Genomic DNA, 18,718 nt, shown 5'->3' with positions numbered 1-18,718 from the left:
AAGGAAAAAAGGGAAATAAAGATAATTTTCACTCCTTCCTGTTGTTTACCAGTGTACTTCAATTAATTTAATACTAAAAATACATTAAACATAAGTAACTTACTACATGTTCTAAAAATTATTTTCCAAAGGTAAATTGAATTCTGTAATGTCTCTTTACAGGATCCAGTGAAAGACGGTGAGGCAAAGATCAAGGCTGACTATGCACAACTTCTTGAAGACATGCAGAATGCATTCCGTAGCCTTGAAGATTAGAACTGTGATATCTTCCCTCCTTTTTCTCAGCAAGCTCTCATATGTGTATATTTTCCTAAATTTCCCATCTCAAACCCCTTGCTTCTCTATTGTGCGGCTTTGAGACTAGTGCCTATGCGTGTTGTTTCCCTGTTTATTTGGTAGGTATTATACAAAACAAACATTCCTTTGTTCCAGTGTTCAAAAGACCTCCCTGATCCTTTCTCCAAAGTGGTGAATGTAGTAACTATGATATACAATGGCTACACTACTGTATATTTGTATGTAGGCTGACGTCCCTCCTTGTCCTAGGTTTGCCCTTTCCTCATTACCATTAAATTTAAATAGGACTACTGCATGTGCTGTCTTTGCAGTGGATTTGGGATGAAAGGCCAGATTTCTATACATTTGACAGGTACTTTGTGAAATGACTTGATATCTATCTACATGGCAAGGTTATTTGTAGCTTAGCATTTTGCTAAATAACTTCTTTGCTGGAAATACTTGCTTTTTTAATAACATGAATGATTAATGTTTCAATTATGCATTGCTTCCCCAGCATAAATCAGGAATATTTGTGGGAAACTGTTGGGAACTATACTGTTTTTAAAATAGGCACTTGTAGGGCTTCAGCATAATATATGAATCAGTACCCTCTAAAAAGTGAAGAAGGAGCCAGATAGTCAAATTGAGATTAACATCGTTTTGTTAAAGCTTATTTGGTTTCACTAGGAAAAATTTAGTATCAAGAACTATTCTGCATTACTAGGAAATTCTTTTTAAAATCACATTTAGAACAATCACTGAGAACTTGATCCATATCACACCCTCTTTCTTTTCCTCAAATATCTTAGAAGGCTGAGCTGCTAAGAATCATGTGGCAGTGTGATGGGCAGTAAAATGTCACAAAGAAGATATGTAGTAGTAGTTAAAGGCTGTTTGCACATTTAAGGACGAGCTGGGCTGTAGTGATTCTTGGGACCAGAGTGGCATTATGTTTTTATAAGAAAATGACATGTCACGTGTTTGCATGTTTGTTTGCTTATTGAAGTTTTGAACAGTTTACTAATTATAGAAAATAATTCTTTCATGTGAGTTTTGATTCATTAGCTCAAAAGAGTTCTCAGAATATCTATAGCCATAGCAGCATAATAATTTCCATTCAGTTTAATAGGGATGAAATTGGTTTTCATATCTGCCGATAGCAGAATCTAGGTCATGTGAAAAAGATCATTTCTTCCTGTCTTTTAAGTATTTGTTATAAAATAATGGTTTCTGTTTTTGTACAATAAGGCACACCACAGAACAGCTCTGAGAGCAACAGTTTCCCATTAACTCTGACCAATAGTGCTGGCACCGTTGCTTTCTCTTTAGGAGAGGAAAGGGCATGTGAACATGTCTAACAGTCTCAAATACCCAGATGTAATAAGCATAAATAAAGTATTTATTTTATGCCTTAATATGTTATTTAAATTTTTAGGTAATGTATTTCTTCTGGTCTGATACGGAAAGGTGTAGTCAGTAGAGAATTCAGCTGTAGTTTGTTTAAATCCTTGCAGATTGCAGTTCTTAACAGTTCAGGAGAGGTATTCTTCCATACAACTTTTTGTAACCTTTCAGAATACTGAAAGGTAAAAATTTTGCAATGATTTGTTGAGATGTGGACTTAATGGTGCTGCTTAATCAGTTGGCTTCCAATGTGGCCTCCTACCCAGAAGCCCTACGACCAGTGGAAATTAAAAGAATTTCAAAAACTTTCTATTTCTACTTTAAATTTACCAGCAAACCAGGATTGTGATGGTTATGAATGGTATGATGAAGAAAGATTGACCAAGTTTGTTTTTTGTAGTTCTAAATACTCCTTTTTAAGAATGTTGATGTATGGGTGTAAAAATGCTAGAGAAACTATGCTCAGATATTTATTTTAAGTGTCCCTTCACCTATATGTTACAGAATTTCAGATTGGTCACTGATCATATTTCTTTAAACTTGCAACAGTTTTTTAAAAATGATGCAATTCTGTATTTATTGTGCTGTGCCTGGTCCTAAGTGGAGCCAGTTAAATAAGTTTCATATGTGTTTTTCCAGTGTTAAGTCTCACAAATTGTACCCTTTGGAAATTTCCTTCCATCCTAAAGAATGCATAGAAGAGAACATATATATTGCCTTCTCATCCTTGAGATTTCACTCTCTTTATGTGAAAAGTTGTGTATAATTGTTAAAATCTATGAAAGAATAAAAAGTGGATTTAAATTAACATTTTTTAATGTATGTGTGGGGGGGGCAAGATCTGCTAGAAAACATGCCACCTTATATTTTGACTTGACGTTTTCAGTATGACTTTTAATTTTTTATTTCTCTCTTATCGAATTGGGGCCCTCACTATAGATTGCAAAAAGTCCTATAATCATATACTGTGATTTGGAAATGTAGTACACAGAATCTTATACCATTCTGAATATTGTTTTAAATTGAACAAGTAAATGGTTTGTAAAAGTACACTTGTAAATTAAAAGAGATCAGTGGTACTCGTTTTTGGTAAAGTGAACTAAAGCCTTGTAATTCAGATTTTGCAACCCAAATTACAATTCAGTCTAGCAACATGTTACTTGGCACATATTTTATTTTCTTACATGTATTTTTAACAATTTCCAAGGAAATGAAGTGTGGAATGAACAATTCTATTACTATTGAATGCCAAGTTCATGTAGAAAAATATTTTAAAATTCATGGGAAAGCTTATTACAGAATGTTTGGGTAATTTTTAGTCCATTTGGTAATATCCCAATATCTTCTTAGTTTTAATGTATTGCTACAATATAAGCACAAAGAAGGGAGCCAACTTCCCCAAGTGGGGTGTGATAAAATGCCTCTGAAGTTGTTCTAAGGGCTCCCTCGTAGTTTGAGTTTCCCCAGAAGTTGACTCTAAAACAGTAAGTATTTGAGTGCAGGCAGTTTATTTGGGAGGTGACCATAGGAAATACCAGTAGAGTAGGGGAGAATTACAACAGAATTGAAGGAAGCCAATAAAAGTGTTCATTATCAAGCAAGTCAGTACTTTGGACTATTGAGTACAATCCTGCCATGGAGTTCTAGGAGCAAGTGAAGAATATGCACCTTAGTTATCCCACCTGGGGTGCAAGGGAGCTAGAGTACTTCCATCAGTCATTGACAGCCAGCTCCTGTCAATCATCCATGGAAGGCTGTCCCCACAAAGACAAGGAGAATCAATGCCCAGCACATGCACATAAGTAGGTCAGGCACTGGTAGCTACAGAAAACCCTCTGCAAATGGGTGCAAACTGGTGTGCACTGAGATGGTAGTCACAGCCAAGGTGATTTATATAGGGTGCTACTAGCAAGTGCTTCAGGCTCCTTAAGAAGCAAAGACGGGTGAGGGGTGGGGAGACATCATTCAATTAGTAACTGAAAAGCCATTGTGCAAAATAAGGAAGCACCCTCTAAAAGGATCAGGACATTGTTTGAAAATAGTTTTTTGTTTTTTTTAAGAGCATCTCTTTTTAAAGAGATTTAAAAAATATGTTTTTATTGTTTTAGAGAGGAACGGGGAGAGAGAGAGAGAAACATTGATGTGAGAGAGAAACATCAATCAGTTGCCTCCTGTTACACACCCCAGTTGCCTCCTGTACACGCCCCTACCTGGTACGGAACCGGCAACCTAGGTATGTGCCTTGACTGGAAATTGAACCCACAACCTTTTTGGTGTACTGGACAGCACTCCAACCAACTGATCCACCCAGCCAGGGCTAAAGTGATTATTGATAGGTACATATTTATTGCCATTTTATTGTTTATAACATTTCTTGTAATACTGGTTTGGTAATGTTTTCAGAGAGAGGCAGGGAGAGGGAGAGAGAGAGAAGCATCAATGATGAGAGAGTCATTGACCGGCTGCCTCCTGCACGCCCCCTACTGGGGATTGAGCCCACGACCCGGGCATGTGCCCTGACCTGGAATCGAACCGCAATCCCCTGGATCATAGATTGATGCTCATCCTCTGAGCCACGCCAGCCAGGTGACTTTCAATTTTTTTAAATTAAATTTATTGGGGTGACATTGGTTAATAAGATTATATAGATTTCAAGTGTACAATTCTATCATAGATCATCTGTATATTGCATTGTGTCCACCACCCAAAGTCAAATCTTCCATCACCTTATATTGGACCCCCTTTATGCTTTACTATCTAACTCCCCCTCCCCCCAGTACTCACCATTCTGTCCTCTGTGTCTATGAGTTTTTGTTTTTCTTGTTCATTTGTTGATTTCAGTTTTATATCTCACATGAGTGAAATCATATGGTTCTTAATTTTCTCTGACTTATTTTGCATAGCACAATATTCTCAAGATCCATCCATGTTGTTGTAAATGCCAGTATTTCATCCTACAGCTGAGTAGTATTCCAGTGTATACATGTGCTGCTTTATCCAATCATCTGTCAAAGGACACTTCTGTGGTTTCCATGTCTTGACAACTGTGAATAATGCTGTAATGAGCATAGGGGTGCAAGAAATGGGAAAATAAAAAATTCCTTTTGCAATTGTAATATCTGTGAATTTTAAATGGTAGCCTTGTCAGGGAAAGTAGTCTTGGTTCTAGGTCCTTGCTTTTCATCACGTTGAATTTTGTGCCAATTCCTTCTGGGCTGAAATGTTTCTGTTGAGAAGTCAATAGACAGTCTTATGGAAGCTCCATTGTTGGTAACTAACGGTCTTTCTCTTGCTGCTTTTAATATCCTCACTTTGTCTTTAACTGTTGCAGATTTAATTATGATGAGTCTTGGTGTGGGTTCTGTTTGAGCTCTTGTTTGTACTTCCGTGTCTTTTTCCTTCACCAGGTTAGGGAAGTTTTCAGTCATTTCTTCAAATAGGTTCTCAAACCCTGCTCGCGCTCTCCTCCTGGTTCTCCTATGATGCGGATGTTGTTACGTTTCATGTTGTCCCAAAGGTCCTTTCAACTATCCTCATTTTTAAAAATTCTTTTCTCTTTTTGTTGCTCTAATTGGGTGTTTTCATTTCTTCTGTATTTATTAGTGAGGATTCTTCTATAAAAAGGACTTCCAGGATGGCTTTAAATTCGTAGCTTGAAGTGTCTTTGGAACCCCTAGGTAGTGTGAGTATGGTCCGCAAAGAAGTATAATGATTGATTTATAATTACAATTTTTCAGGTATGTGCTCCTCAACCCACCTTCTAATCTCTTGCAGGTGAGACTGTGGGATGGGTTTTCTTCAAGTTCACTACCAGCTTAACGGGAAGGTGGTTTCCCATTAGACTCTCCCATTGGGATTTTGTCTTGTCATTCTCCTCACCAGACCTTGAAAATAAAACCTTAGGGTTTGGCCAGATTCAGAGCAAAAACAGCTTTACTACGTTTTTTTCTGGGTTCCTTAGACATTGGCCTGGTAATTCTTACTATCTTGTTAGCTGTCTGATGATTTACAGAAGATTTTTGAAAAATATGCTTTTTGAGTTATACTTAGTAGGAAGGTTCATCCAGTTATGTGGCCCACCTTACTACCAGAACTGGAAATGGAAACCTATCATGTATTCTTTAAACCTGGCAACATCTCTAAGAAAGAGTTACTTTTGTTATTATTCTTCTTTTTTCCAGGTAAAGAAGCAGATGAGAAGCATAAAAGAAACTTGCAAACAATCATATAGCTGGTGAACCCTGGAGCCAGACTTTAAATCTATTTTACTAAAAGCCTTTCCCCTTAACTACCCAATTATATGCCTTATTTAAATGGAAGACTTTTATGAAAAGCAATTTAACCTTTTTATTTTGCTTTTCTAAATCATTAGGTAACAAGGAACCCAGATGCTAAATAAAAAGGCGTTTAAATATTAGAATGCAGTTTAATTTTTAATGACTACGAAAAATGTTTTGGAGTTAAAATACGCAATTGAAGTTAACCAGTATCACCTCAATAAATTCAATTTAAAAATATGCAGTTGAAGTAAATGGTGAGGTGTTAGGATAAAATTTAAAAAGATCACAAATAAAAACACCTGTATATGATCCTGTTGGTGAACTGCCTATAGCCCCTTACCTGTCTAGTTCATCCATCCTCAGGTTGAGTGCTGCTAAGAGCTCATCGCAGCACATTTGCACAGAAAGTTGTCCTAAACCAATAGGAGGTGCCACATCTGGCAATGCCTGGAAGGTTAAGTGCTCTTTGCCCCCACACCTGTCAGTGGTCCCAAGACACCATGAGGGTATTGATGACCAGTCCTCCTGCCTCAAGGTGAGACAAGCATGTAATGACTTTCATGCTCTAGAGGTCCCGGTGGAATCAGGCTGAGGAGAGACTTCAGCTGCATCCGCATCAGTGTCTGCTTCCTCCTTCCCTCACTCCCTTGTAAGTTTCACCCGAACCTCTCAATAAATCACTTTCACAGGAATCTCTTTCTCAGGCTCATCTAGGGGACTGAGGCATTACCACCCACTTCCTCCCCCTGCACCATGTTCTCTTCCACAGAAACTCACTGAGCAGAAATAACTACTCTGGCTGTTCCAGCCATGTTGAATATGCTCAGACAAGCATCTTGTTCTGAGAAGTTTTCACTAAAAGAAGGCCTTCAAGTTGTACCTTCATTTTGAGAGATTTGAAAATTCCACATCTTCTTCTATGCCTTTCTTCAGTTCTAGGATCTGAATCACATGAGAAGCCATTTTCCAGGGGTTGTACTTTGTTTTAAATGCACCATTGTGGGGTCCACACTAGATACTCACTGACATTAGTATTCTCTTCTCCGTTTCCAACAAACAGCTACATTAAAAATACTACATAGTTTACAATTTATATTTATTTACCATTGGATTCTACTCACCATGAGCACAATTTCTATTCTTATCTTTAGAAGGCAGAATTAAAGCACTTATCCATGAATTATAATTGCTAAATTATAAAATGATCTTACTAGAAATTAAAAAAAAATACTCCTGTGGCCTTTTAGATTCAATAAAATAGATAAGTAGTTTCTAAATATGTCTAATTTCCAGGAGGAGTATTATATAAAGCAAAACATTGTCTTAACATGTTTGATGACCTCTGAATTTAATTACACTATCAACAATCTACTAGCAAACATTGGCTTATATCTTTGTAAAAGCAAAGCATTTCTATTTAAAATAGCAATTCTCACATTGTGAGGTTAATAGATATCGTTAAGGCAAAGAGATGGGGAGGGGTCCAATTTGGATATATTTATTTATTTAACACCATAGGTTATAGTGCTACATTAGATAATATAAGGCATTGCATTTCAGAAATTGGCTCAAGGTGGATTTAAATAATTCACAGTTTAATGAAATCTAGAAACCCAATACCTTTAGTAAAAGACGTAGGAACTCTCTCAGCTTGTACCTCTCTTTACCCCATCACCAGCTTCTGCTTCACATGTATCCTTAGCTTGTACGAGTCTCTAAAGTTGTTCTGTTCACTGGATCTCGTCCTGTTCTCCCAGGAAATGTTACCTTTTATCTTAGACCCCTTTTTCTCTTTCCAATGCTGCCCAGTCTGCTTGCACTTGTGCAACTGCAGAAAAACACATAACTGTGCAGGCTAGCTTCACTTAAGTATGGTTTTAATTTCTATTTACTATATTCAGAGTAAAATTGAGCATCTTTTTATATTTTTTAAAGAGACATTTGTATTTCATTTTCTGTGAACTCTCTGACACATACTTTATCAATTTTTTACTTGATTGTGGTTTTTCCATATCAGTATCTAGGAGCTCTTTATATATTAATGTATTCTCACTTCAAATACATGTCATGAATCTCAGTTAGGAACTGGTGTTGCCCAGCAATCCTACTGTTTCCCTAATACATTTGTCCATCCATTTTCCTATGGTATTTCATAATTTCTCCTCGAACTTCCAACTACTTCTACATATTCACTTTCAGGCTGTATTCTATTTCACTAAGAAATATCAATGCCCTTCAGCCAAGACCATCAGAAACACACCTGTAGAACAATGTTAGATTTATTGACTCGTTGCAACGAGGGTGAAAGCACACCACAGAGAACCACGGGGATGTCTCAGTTAAAGGGTGTGAGAAAGGATTTACTATTGAATTGGGGTTTGTGTTAGCTGATTTTGGGAAGAAGATTCAAGAAATGGGGCTTTCTCCTGGATTATATGTTGTCAAAGGCTGCAGTGATTCTAAGATTGGGCGTGTTAATAAATTAATCTTATTTAGAAGGTAGGAGGAGCAAAGTGATGCTAAAGTTGTGGTTGGGAAGGAAGCAGAAGTCACACACATTAGCCAGGACGGGGTATGAGGTCACTTTTATGGTTTAAACTATGTCCATATTTTTGTCTCTGTTTAGACATGATTATGGAGTGGCCTTGGTTTTTGTCTGGCTCTATCATGGTCACAGAGTGGCAGTTTTGTTTTTTTTTAACTTTGGTGGTGTGTGAAATTAAAAAAAAAGTCTTTACTGATTTCAGAGAGAGGAAGGGAGAGGGAGAGAGAAACATCAATGATGAGTCATTGATCGGCTGCCTCCTGCACGCCCCCTACAGGGGATCAACCCCACAACCCAGGCATGTGCCCTGACCAGGAATCGAACCGCAATCCCCTGGATCATAGGTTGGTGCTCAACCGCTGAGCCATGCCAGCCAGGCGTAAATTTTTTATGTTCAACAGAACACCATGGCCTGGCTATGAGTGCCAGGCCACCTCCTGGCTGCCAGGGGCTGCTTTGAAGCAACCAGAAGAGAACTTCTGAGAAGAAAAGAGACTTGCCTCATCACATCTATTCAAGTACCTGCAACCTGCAGTTGTGCCTGTATTTTGTTTCTTGATACTAAGAATGAACAATTCAGGTTCCTTTCCAAGGCCAGTTCACCCACTTGCATACTAGATCCTTCCCCTTTTCCCCTTCAAGGTCTTCACTCCCTACCTTTCCTACACCAGTAATTTTACCTCTCACGAGTGTTCCCCATGAGTATTCAAACATGCTATTATTATTGTTTCCATCTTAAAAAAACACCAAAAAATTTTAAAACAAAGCAAAACAGCAAACCCTCTTTTGATGCTACTCCCCCCCTCTAGCTACCCTCCTATTCACTGCCTCATTTAGAGCAAAATTTACAACTAGCTGTTTCTACATGCAGACTTATATTTCTTTTCCTTTTTCTTGAATCTGCTCTCTACTGAAATTGTTATTTCAGGGTCACTAAGGACATCCAGATTGCTAAATGCAGACTAACACAGAACTATTCTCATTTCTCATCTTATCTGATCAGCAATACTTGGTATCTTTGATTTTCCACCCTCCTTGAAATACTGTCTTTGGCTTCAGGGTGAAGCCCTCTGTCTTACTGACCATTCCTTCTCAGTGTCTTTGCTGTTTCCTCTTCATCTGCTCAACTTCTAGATCTTGGAGTGTTCCAGGAACAAGTCATTGGATATTTTTACTATCTACATTTACTCACCTGGTGATCTCACCCATTTTCATAGCTTTAAAAACCATTGTTATTCTGATAATTCCCAAATTTATGTCCTCTGAACTTCAGGCTTATATACATAACTTCCCACTCCCCATTTCCACTTGGGTGTCTAATTGGCATCTCCAACTTAACATTTTTAAAACTCATAGCTCTCCAAATTGTTCCCTGAAGCTTTCTTATCTCAGCTTCATCCTTTCAGTTGTTCGGGCCAATAGCTTTAGAGTTATCTTTAACTTTACTCTCTCCTACTACACATCCAACCCACAAAATCCTTTTAACTCTTCCTTCAAAATACTGTATATGCAGAGCCTGACTATCTCTCAGCACTACTGTCACTACCACACTGGTCCAAATCATCATCTCATCTGAGTTACTGCAGCAGCCTTTGAATCGCTCTTTTTGATTTTATTATTCCCCCTTTATAAGCCCCGCTTCTCGCATTTGTGGAGCTTGGACCAAGAATACAAGTGGATGCCCATATTTGCATGCATTTTTAAAAATTGTAAATCAAAAACTTAAATGTCTTTTACTTTCTTGTCTTGACAAATATATCTCTACAAAGAACTGAGAGACCAGTACAACTTTAGAATTCTTGGACCCCTCAGAGTTCTATGCCAGGAAGGAAGTGATGTGGAGATAGCTTTCCTAGCCACTGAGCCTGCAACCTCCTCTTCTTCTATTCCCTGCTCTGGCTCCATTCCCCATTGCAGGAGCACTGTGTTCATGCCTGTGCACACACCAGTCTACATGTCCAAGCTCTGTCCTCACCCATCACAGACAGCCATCTGTTGGTAACACCACAGGCTGAGGGTGTGCACACCAGCGATGTTATCCACTCTTGGAAGAACCAAGCCATGGAAGACAACTTTGAAGTTCCTGGGAATGGACTTGAGGAAGTGTGGGCGAGAAATTCCAGGGTTCTGACTATTTGGAGTGTGATCTAAAAAGGGAAGTTGTGGCCAGAGAAGGCCCAGAGTGGAGGCCTCAAAAATAGCTCTTATCTGGATGTCAGGTCAGACTTCCCTTTGACTATCTGTGAGGGGAAAAGACAGAAGCAAGGAGACCAGTTGGGAGAATACAGTAGCCAGAGTTTCTTTTGATAATGTAAGTAATGTCACTCAAGTTCTCAAAAACCTTTCCTGGCTTCCATCTCATGAAGAGGAAAAACTGGAGTCTGCAATACCTAAAAGGCTCCGACCTGTCCTCATTTGTCTTGCCTGGCTCATCTAATTTACCCTGCTCTTCCCCTTGCTTACGTGTCTCTGTCCACACTGGCCTCCCTTGTTGCCCTTCAAGCAGACCAGGCCCCCTGCCATCCCAGAGACCTTTAAACTCACTCATCCCTCAGTGTATAACCTCCTTGTCTCGGTAGGGGTGCCACTCAGAGGGGTTTGAGAACCTGAGCAGAGTGAGGAGGACTGTGATGGCTGGGCAAGGCATGTTAAGGTGGGATAGATGAGGAGGGAGGGCGTCTGTGAAGGGGACAGCACTTAATATAACACACTGAAGAAGATATGGCAACTAACTGCAACATGATTTGGGGCTAGATCCTCTTGCTATAAAGGACATTATTGGGGTAATTGGTGGAACTTTAACAGGGTGTGAGAATTAGAAGGTAGTGATCCAATGTTAATTTACCAATTTTGTTGGTCATATTATGTTTTTTTAATATTTTAAAATTTATTTATATATTAGGAGAACATCTTTGTATGTAGGAAATTATTCACTAAAGTATCTGGAGTTGGTAGGGGACGATGTTGATATCGTTTGCTCTCAAATGTTTCAGGGAAAAGATTATTGTAACATATCTGCACCTTTTCTGTAAGTTTGAGTTTGTTTCAAATTATAAAAATTATTTTTGAAATATTTTTTCAAATACTTTACATAATGACCACATTCATATTGAACCATTGAAAGGATACTGGCGATATCAAACTCTTTCGATCCAAGGTAGAATTCTTGGCGTGGCTTCCAGTTCAAAGAATATGCAGTCATTTTTTTCCAGCCTTGAATATTTTTTCCTTTCTTGAATATCTTATTAGGTAATTTGTCCTTTAGCATGTAATATACATTTAAAAAATACACTCCATATCTGACATTTTATGGAACTGGATTTAACTTTCCCCCTCCCCAGCTTTACATTATGATCATTTTCAAAAATACAAAAATAGAAAAAGAATCCTTGAACAGTGAGTGAGTGGTATACCCTCTACATAGATGCAATAATTGTTAATATTTTGCTATCTATCTCTCTTAGTCTATTCGGGCTGCTATACTAAAATACCATAGACTGGGTGGCTTAAGCAACAAACATTTATTTATCTGGAGTCTGGAAGTCTGAGATCAAGACGCCAGCAGATTCGGTGTCTGGTGAGAGCTCACTTGCTATTCCTAGAATACAGTCTTCTCACTGTTTCCTCATAGGGAGAAAGGGGATTATGTGTCAACATGCGAATTCCGGTGGGGGTGGGGAGGGTGCACATTCAGTCTACGGCATCTATCTTCGTTGAAGCATTTGAAATCAAGTTGCAAAAATCGTAACACTTCACTCTTAAATACTTGAGCACAAATCTTCTAATAATAAATATATTACCCAACATAACCACAAAGTATTAATTGTCCATAAACGAATATCAATACATTTAACCACACATCGCTAATTATTCCATAAAGCCAATTCTGACATACACTCATATCCAGTCTCCCTCAACTGTTCTATAAGGCCTTTTACAGCCGCCTTTCGGGGAACCAGGATCTTCGACCCCTTACTGGAAGGAACAAGGCTTGGCCCTGCCGTTTACTTTCGCGCACGTGGGCGCGGGGTGAGAGCTGGGGCAGAGGCGGGGCTCGGCGAGGAGCGGCCCGGCCCGCGAGGATTTCCGCGGGGGGTTCTGGAGCTGGAGGTTGGCAGGCAGGTCGGGCCAGGCTCACCCCAAACCCCGCCGAGACTGACTCGCAGGCTAACAAATCAGTGACGGCTCCCGGAGCCGGCCACAGGCGGGGGCCCTCACCTGCCGCCAGGGGGCGCGAGGCGCCGGCGGGACCCTCGGCGGCGCTCCGAGGCGGGGCGCGCGCTCCGGCGCCCCCTCCCCGCGGCGGGGCGCGCGTGCGCGGTGCCGCGGCGGGCGGCGGGGGGAGCCGCGATGGAGGGTCCTCCGCCTGTCCGCCAGGTAAGTGGCGCCTCGCGGTGTCCGGCTCCCAAGCGGCGGTTTCCCCGTTTTCTTCGCGGTGGTCGTCTGACCCCTCTCACGTTATAATAGTTAATTCCTCCCTTCCCTTGCGTGGTGCTTTTTGGAGTACAGTGGAAAGTTGTGAGGGAGGCGACGGTTTCCTGCGAGCCCGTGCCCTCGGGGTCGCGGCGGGGAGGGCGGGCGGCCTCTCCGGGGGCCTGGAGCGCAGGAATTTGGGCCTGAGCCGGCCTCCGCCACACGTCCCAGCCTCGGGCCCCCCGGACTCGGGCTCCATTGTCATAAAATTGTGACCCGCCGTCACCGTGACCCCGTCTCGCCCACTTCCCTTCACTCTCAGCTCTCGGATGGAGGGGCTCCGACTGGAGCTCAGGCCGTCACGCTGCCACCCGCGTGTTCCGTTCCCACTAGTTCTGTTGGGTGCCTTCTCAGGTAAACGGCGGAACTTGTTGATCCGCCTTCGGAGCGCAGCTGCCTGGGCTGCAGGAGTCCGCGCGCGCCCGAGCCCGCCCTCGCCGCGTTTACATCGGTTTTGTGTGTACGTTTTAGGGTCAGAGAATTGCCAGCGGACCCTTTGCGTAGTTTACAGTTTACAAGACGGTGGGTGCACTCAGGGAATTGTTGCGTGAACAGAGGCCGGCTGCTGTCCCAGTCGATTCTCGGCACACTGCTGGGAAATGGGCAGGACAGATGTCCATGAACCTAGTCAGTCACTCACTCAGCTCCGGGGCCGGCCAAGTAGATGTAAGTTACCAGCCACCGTTACCTAAAAGATAAGTCACAGGTAAAGATATGAAATAATTAACAACAATAAGACAAGTAATATAAAGAATACAGTAATTAATAAAACAAGAATAAACTGTGTGCTTTGTGCACCCGCCCACAGCTGTAAACCTGCTCTTGCCAACGCCTGTATGTCCCTGACGCTGGGCCTTTGGGGTAAGATGGTGAGTCAGGCGCACGCAAGACCTGCTCTCCATGAGCTTTTGTCTAGAGTAGAGAGAATGATCACTCCTACTGTAGAATGGAGAAAAGAGGCTTAGAGTGATAGCCAGTGGCCACGCAGCTAAATAAGTTAGAGAGAGAGGATTCCGTGGTAGCCACTCCACAAAGCCAGAGTGGACACCCACCCCAAAATTGGATTTGGATATAGAAAGGGATGATCACACACACACACACACACACACACACACACACACACACACACACACACACACACACACACACACACACACCCCCCCCCCCCCCCCCCCCCGTGAAGGTATGGAGAGGTTTATTCCTTATATATAAAGACTTGTTACTTACATACTCACGTAATGAAAAGAGAACAGGGCAGTCTTGTTAAGCAGATCCGAAATGGTGCGAAAGGGCAAAGGCTCCAGGTTTTTATTGTGGTGAGGGCGCTGGGGCAACATGAGGGTTTCTGTGGGTGGACAGGGCTGGCTGGGTTTGACTCTCCTACCCATACCAAAGGAATGAGCACCCGGGCTTTCTTAGCAGCATGCCCATTTGAGGGACAGAAGAGGAAGAAGGGGAGGGGTGAGGCTTAAAAACTGTCAGCAGGCGAACATAAACAAAAAATGGCATGAGACCCCTTATTATAATTCATCCCCGATGTTTGATGACAGAACTGTACCAGTTTTCACTTAGTTGAATTTTGAACTTGTTTATCTAAGCCGTCATGGCTCTCTGTGTGGCCTGCAGCCTGAAGCTGGTAAGGAAGACGAAAGTTCGACTGCATGCCTTGTTCAAGATCCCAATGGTGTGTGTTTTGAGAAATAAAATGAGTGCCTTGGTCACTACGAGTAATGTTTGGACCTCTGATGGGGATAAGGAGTGTCTTGGCAAGGCTTTTATTATGGCTTTAGTATATGTAGAGACATGTGTGACCTTGATTTATATTTTGAGCATATGGGAAGCAGGAGACTTCCAGAGTTCTTTACCCTAAAGGGCACAACTCTTAGGCAATGGCCCCAGAGTCTGTAAAAATGTACAGATGGTTCCAGTTGTTGACCAGAGTAGAGTATTCACTGTTAAGATGGCTGTGGGAAGTTAGCCAGTTGTGTTGATCTGTGGGTCAGTCCTTCACCAGGGACATCCTGGTTAAGGAATAAAAAGCAGTAGGTCTCCAGTGAGCTTCATTATGTGCAGTGGTGGTGATGCTGTCCATCAAACTTCAAATGGGAGTTTGAAAAGTACAAACTGCTATTGCTGTCTACTCAGTCGAACTCAAGTTGCTCTCCAGGTATTCAAGGGATTCAGAAGAGAGGTGACCTCTTCCAACACCATGACACCTGATAAAGGGGTAAGGACAGGGGAAGCCATGTGCTCTTACAGGTGGGATATGCCAGAGGGCCAAGATTTGGTTCTAGTCTATAGAAAGGAGGCTTTGTGGCTGGGCTGAGCTTGCAGGGCGTTTCTTCCAGAACCTGAGGCATAACTGGCAGCTGGGGATGGAGAGTCACAGGCTCTATTTCCGGAGAGTCCAGTATGCTGGCAGTAATTGCTGCTCTAATGGCATATTGCATGGGGCTGAGGAGATAGTTTCTTGTATCAGAAGCCTGAGGACAGCTTATGGACATTATGAGTTAGTTGCTTCCCCATGCCAGTGGTTACTTTATAGAGTTTAAGAACCCTAAGATTAAGTTGAATTTGAATTAACCTTTTGCTGTGCCACACTGGTGCCATGGTAGCTTTTCCCTGTAACCCTGAGGATCAGGATTTCTGTTAAACAGAGGCATAGGTGGCAGCAGCAGCTGCAGCAGCGGGGTTAAAGAGCTACGTGCTCTTATAATGGCTGCTCCCCCTCCCCCTCCACACTTTCCCTTTCTCTCTTCTTTTCTCCCTTCATGATGATTGCTCTTTCATGTGTTGACCACTTGATTGGCCCATATCTTGCATAGGGGGTAACCTTTCCCCTGAACACTGTATAGATTGGGGGCCAGTGCCTTGTTGAGTCATCTGATTCATTTATTTTAACTCCATTGTTTGAATAAACCAGAATTAATTACCAGTTTCCCTATCAATGGACAGTAAGGTTATTTGCACTTTTTCAGTATTACAAATATCGTGGACTCCTTGCACACATTAAATTGCTGGGTTGTAGGATATACCCATCTTAGGCTCTACTAGGCATTGAACATTATTCTCCCAAGAGGTTGAACCAATTGTCATTCTCATTACTTTTTTTAACTGTTTAACTTTTCCTCTAGGTGACTGAACTTCTGGAGACTAAGGACTTTGTTCTATTCACTTTTGAATCCCTGGTGCCAACTAAACTACCTAACAAATAGTAGTTGGAAAATATTTGTTGCATATGTAAATGTATGAACTATGGAAGCAGAAATGTATTAATTACTTTTTTCTAAAAGCTTAAATATTGTCCTTTTCAAGCGAATTGACATATTTTGAACATTAACTCTTTTCTTTTTAAAATGGGTATTTCTCAATAAGTAATTTAAATTGAATGATACTTGTTTCCAGGTAATAAATGAAGCAGAGTCAAGCTTTGCCACTGAGTCACAGGAAGAATTAGAAGAAAATCCTAGTCCAGTTGTGGATGAGAATATAGTGTCAGCTAAAAAACAGGGACCACATAACTGGAGTGGTGACTGGAGCTTTTGGGTAATATCTTTTTTCTTATATCGTCACTTTAATCTTAAATGCAAATTTTTGTAAGTCTACAGCAATTCATATATTATTTATAATATTTCTTGTTAGTTTCTAGATTTTAGGTATTTGTTTTAGTCCAGAGTCCCAAAGACATTTCTGATTATGCCCTCCTTTGGCCACTAGAATGCACTGTTGTCTGGTTTGTCTGGTTCGATGGAGTGGAATTATCTGCTTCAATTTTCCTGGGAGAAAACTACACCACAGAATTGGATTCCACTTACATTGTTGTTCACTGTATTGGCAAGAGCCTAACATTATACAGAAACTACCTAACAAATAGTAGTTTCTAAATATTACTGAGAAACCAGCTATTTTACATAATTTTGATTTAAAGAATTAGTTCCTATACCTGAAAGGAAGTTTATGTTTGACCTGCAGTGTATAATGATTATAAGATAGGTTTTAAAGCTAGGCATTTCATAGTCTGTTTGCACTGTGCTCACTTGGTTGCATAACCTGGATATGTTTCAGGTTTCCCCACTGTAAAATGAGACTACTGCTTGTTGATTAGGTGCATAGAGTCTTTTGGTAAGAACATTCCTGTTGCCATAGGAATGCTAACATTTATTATATTAAAGGGCTCATTCTAACAATTCCTATGAGAATTATGAGCCATTTGATAGAATAATGCAACTATAAGTGTAACTTATATAAGATTATAGGGCATATATAGTTCCAATATTAATTCATTAGGAAGCTGATCTCTTGAGGATTAAGTATACTTGATAGCAGAGTTTCTAATAATTTTAGAGTAGACCAAAAAAAAGACATTAACAGGTTATAAGAATTAGTACAAATGCCATCATTCTGTTCATAATTAGCAGCTCAGTTATTGAATGTTATTGAATCTCCAGATGAATAACAGGTTCTTCCTATTAAGAGGGAAAATATTTTATTGCTAAGAAATATATCAAAAAAACTACACACCCTAAAAATTATATCATCTATATTTGATTATATTATTTTCAGACACATTTAGAGAAAGTTTGACTATTGTAGTGTTTTGACCCTTCTACATTCTGATTTTAATAGTTTATATTATAGATCGAGAAACTTTGTAGTTCCAAGGGCTATGTACAGGGTTAGAGAGTTACTGTGGTTACTGTTGGCAGACTTGATGGAAGAAAAAGGGTAAAGCAAGAAAAGGAAAAGCAGGGGAATCAGGATTTAGGCATAGAAGGATGGAGAAAAAAAAGAGTTATGTGTTGTATAGCTTTGCGACTCAAAGAGTAGATTGTGGAGCTAGAAGATTCAGCATCACATGTTAGTTGATTAAAAGTGAAGAATCCTGGGCCCAACCTCAAACCTACTGAGTCAGAATCTTCATTTTCATAAGATTTCCAAGGGATGTGTATGCGCATCCAAGTTTGAAAAGCACTGGTTTAGAGTGTTGAAGGTCTGCTTTGGCTCAGTTTTAGGTCTCTATGCTAAATAGTAAACACTTTATTTTCAGGAATTTTTATATCGATTCATATGAAATAGACTTAAAGACAAATACGACATCTCAGAAGTTTTACTGTTTTTTTCAGAGGTCACTTACCCAGAAACCAGAACATTAGAACTCAGAAGTAAACAAAACCAAAAAAGAACCCGAATAGCTAAATCAAAGTTCATACCGGTATATATTGTAAGAGGAGAATTCTTAAAGTCTTCATTTGGAATTTCTTTATATATATATTTTAATCCTCACCTAAGGACATGTTTGGGGGGGGGGAGAGCGGGAGAGAGACATCGACTGGCTGCCTTTTATATGTGCCCCAACCGGGGATCAAATCTGAACCCAGGTATGTGACCAGGAATCGAACCTGCAGCCCTTTGGTGCACAGGATGACATTCAACCAACTGAGCCACTCCGGCCGGGCTCTTTAATATGTTTTTGATACATTTTTATAAGCTTAATAAATAAGTTGGTTTCCATTTTTTAGTTCAATAGAATGTTGGAGATAAGTGAATTACTTGGTGATGACACATAGACAGTAGCAAGAAATGACAGCAGAAGCTCAAAAAATGTAGCAAGCTTGGCCTCTTAATGTGGAGGCCAAAGGTCTCTGTAGATAAGTCAGCTCTAATGTAGTACCACTCTAACTGGGATAAATGATGGCTAAGAAGTATGGAAAATAATGCACTTCTTCTCTGCCATTTT

At 40.5% G+C, this 18,718-nt stretch overlaps 2 protein-coding genes across 3 annotated transcripts in view; both read left to right on the top strand.

The window, feature by feature from the left end:
- ATP6V1A (ATPase H+ transporting V1 subunit A) overlaps nt 1-2,487 on the top strand; it is a 48,951-nt gene extending 46,464 nt beyond the window's left edge. For both annotated transcript variants that reach the window (XM_081138781.1, XM_081138782.1), the window contains one exon: nt 163-2,487. In XM_081138781.1, the coding sequence (XP_080994907.1) occupies nt 163-255 (93 nt within the window). In that variant the 3' untranslated portion in view covers nt 256-2,487. The remainder of the gene's footprint in view (nt 1-162) is intronic.
- A 10,320-nt stretch (nt 2,488-12,807) lies between these two features.
- GRAMD1C (GRAM domain containing 1C) overlaps nt 12,808-18,718 on the top strand; it is a 70,981-nt gene continuing 65,070 nt past the window's right edge. The window contains exons 1-2 of the mRNA XM_081138787.1: nt 12,808-12,885; nt 16,387-16,527. Coding sequence (XP_080994913.1) covers nt 12,859-12,885; nt 16,387-16,527 — 168 coding nt within the window. The 5' untranslated portion in view covers nt 12,808-12,858. The remainder of the gene's footprint in view (nt 12,886-16,386; nt 16,528-18,718) is intronic.

This window comes from Miniopterus schreibersii, assembly GCF_964146895.1.
Source record: "Miniopterus schreibersii genome assembly, chromosome: 5".
Taxonomy (NCBI): Eukaryota; Metazoa; Chordata; class Mammalia; order Chiroptera; family Miniopteridae; genus Miniopterus; species Miniopterus schreibersii.
The sequence above is the reverse complement of the archived record's forward strand: the minus strand, read 5'-3'. Positions and strand labels throughout refer to the sequence as shown.